Below are 4,517 nucleotides of genomic sequence, written 5' to 3' on the forward strand. Positions count from 1 at the left end.
AGTCGCTCACTGTCTGTGCTGCTGCATGCAGCACGTAGGTAATTGCATGCAATTTGTGCCAGTACTGGAAAACAGTTAATTATTTCTTCAATATCAGTTGCAAATGACCAACACAACATTTAGCCAGTGCAAAATGTATGTGACACAACAGATAAACACCGGCCACTGATATTAGTGAATGCCATTTTATTTGCCAATAGACAGATATCAGCCGATCCTGATCAAGCCAATATATCACTGCATCCCTAATATATATATTATTTATTCTTTGTGCATTATTGGCTTACAAGAAACCATTTGTGATTAGATTGTTTTGATGATTTTTCCTTTTTAATTGTATTTATTTGTGTCGCTGTGATCCAGGCCGTCGCACTGCCCTTCCCGCCCCAGGATCAGACAACAGCCACATCGGCATCATGACCATCCTGTACAACAACATCGGCAAGGACCTGTCCAGAGTCTCCATGCCGATCGCTCTCAATGAGCCATTGTCTTTGCTGCAGAGAATGAGTGAAGAGCTGGAGTACTCAGAGCTACTGGACATCGCCAACCAGATTGATGATCCATATGAGAGAATGGTGAGTTTGGTTTACTTCTAGAGTCTTAACCAGCTGGAGCTGAGATACAGTTGCAAGTTTTTAAAAAAAAAAAAAATGTTCCCCAGGTTTATGTAGCAGTGTTCTCCATATCTGGATATGCCTGGGCAACCTGGAGGTATGGCTACAAACCATTCAACCCTGTTCTGGGAGAGACCTACGAGAATCCCAGAGAAGACAGAGGCTTCCACTACGTCGGTGAACAGGTAACTAACAAGGAGGATGAAGCAAGATGATGACCAAACCTCTGAATTAAGAACACAGTGGGATCATGTGTTATATGTGGTGCTTTCAGGTCAGCCATCACCCTCCCATCTCCGCCTGCCACGCAGAGTCCGAAAACTTCACTTTCTGGCAAGGTAGGAGCCGTGCGCATAGAGATGAGTGCTGGGTCTGTCTTTACGGTATGAGTGGACCTAATGGGTGCCTAATGTGTGTTTCTGTCTGCTCTCAGATCAGAGATGGAAGTACAAGTTCTGGGGGAAGTCGGTGGAGATCATCTCTTCTGGAATGGTCAATGTTACCCTGCCCAAGTGAGCTGCTGCTACATTTAACAACAACTGTCACACAATGCAGATAACAGCTAGACATACAGCAGTAGTATAAATCAGTGATTACCAACCAGGGAACTGAGAGATACAAGCCCAGCTCTAGATAGTTAAAAAAAACAAGTCTATAGAAAAATGCTCAAAATTATTTGGAGTTTAATATTATTGCATTAATTGTGTGTGTGTGTGTGTAGGTACGGTGATCACTATGAATGGAACAAGGCAGTGACCTGTATCCACAACGTGCTGAGTCAGCAGCGCTGGTTGGAGCACTATGGTGAGGTGGTTATCAGAAACACAAAGAGCGATGTCTGCACCTGCAAGATCACCTTTGTCAAGGTGAGGACAAACACACACTCACTCACACACTACTTCATTAAATTAGCCTCTCCTCTGCGACTGCTAGTTCAGTTAGAAAGCAGAATAATGCACATAGACTGTTCTTTTCCTCTAACCACACCGACCTTTTCCTCCCTGTCTTCCAGTCTCGCTACTGGAGCTCAGACAACAGTAAGAACGAGGTGCAGGGCGTGGTTCTAGATCGGGCCGGAGAGGTGGTTCATCGTTTTGGAGGCCTCTGGCACGAGGGCATCTTCTGTGATACCCTGCCTACACCCAAGTGCATCTGGAAGCCCAGTGAGTAGCATCCATTCCTGAGCTTTGGGAATCCTTAAAAACCCTGACAAATCTAGGTGTTGACCTCATCTAGTATCACATTACTATTAAATACACCCTAACTTTCTACAGAGCCACGACGTTTTTCCACATTGTCTGATGTTCCAAGTCTGAATATGTATGATGTTATTTCCTATTTAGACGTGCAGCCTGACGACTACTCTGACTTTTACGGCTTCTCGCAATACGCCAGAGAACTAAATGAACTGACACCTAAGCTGAAGGCAATCCTCCCGCCTACAGACACCCGCTTCAGACCAGACCAGAGGTACAAACAGGATTCTTATTTATTTATAGTGGTAAATGTGGTGTTTTTCACCCCACTTCTTGCACCATCTCCCACTTGTTTTAATTCCTGCCCCTCAACTCTCCGTCAGGCTCCTGGAGGAGGGGAAGTTAGCAGAGGCAGACAAAATGAAGGATGAGGTGGAGGAGAAGCAGAGGGAGAGGAGGAAGGAGATGGCCAAGAGAGGGGAGGAGCACATCCCCAGGTTCTTCAGGTGAGGGGCTCTGCTATGGAACATTTGGGAAAGAAAACTTAACATTACACATTTATCCACAATTTGTCCACTAATCCTTTTAATGTTTAACCTTAATGTTAACAGAAACAACATATTTCCAAGACTATTGCTCAACAGCAACACATTTCTTTTGTTTACTATCTCAGGAAAACTCTGGATAAGGCCGGCAGAGAGGTGTGGCTGTCCAATGGAACCTACTGGAAGCTCCGCAAAGACCCAGGCTTCACCAAAACTGAAAACCTGCACCTGTGGTAGAACACTGCACCTAGTGTGAAATGAAACTAGCCAGGTGCTAAACACATGGTAATGTGATGAAGAGGAACAATAACGGCCTTCAGTCAGTAAAAATTATGAATTGTACCTATTAGTCTAATAATCTGTGCATGAATATACTCTAGTAACTGCCATTACTGTGAGGATGAAGAGAACAGCGTTTGGAAGCATAAATGAACCCCTCATTGGGTTTTTTTAGTGCCATGTAGGGGTGAGGTGCCACTATGGAACAAATGAAGACTGATTTAGACGAGGCCGGATGTTTCCAACCTTTCGCCTACCTCTTTCCATAATGGAGACCTTCAAAATAATAATTCATGATTCAAAAGCAAATCTTAACTTGAAATCCAGTTTTATTGCTGCCCTAGAGAAAATTATGGGTTAAAGTTTTTCTGTCAGGACTGAGGCCTCTCTGTGTAAAGTGTCAAATATTTGTGGGACAAATGTCAGATTATATGTTTTGTTAATTTTAACAGATCTGTATAAATATTTTTAGTCAGGCTCATTTTTATGACATTGTGATGAGCTCAGGAATAGTCTGAGAAGATAGATTCCTGCGGAGGGATCCAGAACACATGCAGGGCTTATTCTGGTGCCTGTGGGGTATATTATAGGTGAACTGGTGCTGTCCTGCTTGTTTTCTCAGTGGGTCTTACTGTATAAACTTGTGTTGATTTGTAAATTCAGTGTGTATTTTCTGACGTTTAGTTGTGACACATTGGTGACACACTGGTGATGCATTGTTTTTCCAAGCTGTCCTTGCGCTGTTTAACCCTAGCAGCCACGTAAGCTGTCTTCCTCTCGCCTGTATGCATTGTTCATGTCCAAAATGAGCTGACAGACGAGGATTGTGTCTCTTGGACCTTTATGCTATCAGTTGATGCAATGATGTATTTTTATTGATGTTTCAACAATGGATTTTAATAAGGAAAAGAGACTACTGTTAAAACTCAGTGAAATGTTTTCTTCTTAATGGTTTAGTTTCAAATAAAAGGTTCAATAATCAACTGTTTTGTTTTGCTCTTTTGAACTTTTATTCACTTACTTATTCACTTATTTTACTGGCTTTTTTTTTCCGGAGTTTTAACTGCCACTAATTTGACTTAAAGGTCCAGTGTGTAACATTTAGGAGGATCTATTGGCAGAATTTGAATATAATTATAGGTATGTTTTCATTAGTGAATAATCACCTCAAAATGAAAATAATTACCTTTTTCTCCATGTTGAACACTGGCTCTAGATATGGCCTTTTGCATTTTCATGAGCTTTGAGACCACAGTAGTTTCTCCTACACGCTTGATTGAGGCAAGCTGCGTTCAGTTGGTTGTAATCTGCGACTTCACCACTAGATGCCACTAAATCCAACACACCACTCCTTTAATTTGATGTGATCATTTGTATGTGGCTGGAAGGAAATGGGCAGAAATCACTTCTAAGGCATGATCGATCTGTTGGTACACATTCTAGTAAGGCACTCTATAGAAAGGGGCTTATCTCACTGCTAGTGTTGAGGGGTGGGGGCCGCACCCTTTGTTAGACTTGTAGGGAAAAGAATGCTTGCCCAGTCTTGCTTGGGGGAGCTGGACCCGGATTGCCTCCATGTTTATAATAAATCCATGTGGCATGTTTATTATATGCTATAATGTTCATGCTTTAGTTTTAAAATGCACAAATGGTTTGCTTAACTGGCCCACTATAAACAAAATGTGTCACAAATAATCGTACATTTTCTGTGCACTTTTCCCAACTAAGTCACTTTTGTACAGTCCCAAACAAAACCTGATGTCTCTCGGGATGTTTGACACATGCTGCTCACACTATTAGACCACATCGGTTATTACTGACCATCAACATGTAACACAGTTATTTAATATTACCCTTTATTTATTCTTTTTTATATTATT

The 4,517-nt window shown here is 42.0% G+C and overlaps 1 protein-coding gene across 3 annotated transcripts in view; it reads left to right on the forward strand.

The window, feature by feature from the left end:
* LOC118323242 (oxysterol-binding protein-related protein 7-like) overlaps positions 1 to 3,620 on the forward strand; it is a gene marked incomplete in the record, with an annotated part of 18,382 nt that extends 14,762 nt beyond the window's left edge. For all 3 annotated transcript variants that reach the window (XM_035655183.1, XM_035655185.1, XM_035655184.1), the window contains 9 exon segments: positions 364 to 578; positions 665 to 802; positions 892 to 955; positions 1,051 to 1,129; positions 1,339 to 1,483; positions 1,630 to 1,780; positions 1,961 to 2,087; positions 2,197 to 2,319; positions 2,487 to 3,620. In XM_035655183.1, the coding sequence (XP_035511076.1) occupies positions 364 to 578; positions 665 to 802; positions 892 to 955; positions 1,051 to 1,129; positions 1,339 to 1,483; positions 1,630 to 1,780; positions 1,961 to 2,087; positions 2,197 to 2,319; positions 2,487 to 2,595 (1,151 nt within the window).
* Positions 3,621 to 4,517: the final 897 nt, after the last annotated feature.

Source organism: Morone saxatilis, unplaced genomic scaffold (assembly GCF_004916995.1).
Source record: "Morone saxatilis isolate NCDOM2014 unplaced genomic scaffold, NCSU_SB_2.0 Contig14, whole genome shotgun sequence".
In the NCBI taxonomy this organism is placed as follows: domain Eukaryota; kingdom Metazoa; phylum Chordata; class Actinopteri; family Moronidae; genus Morone; species Morone saxatilis.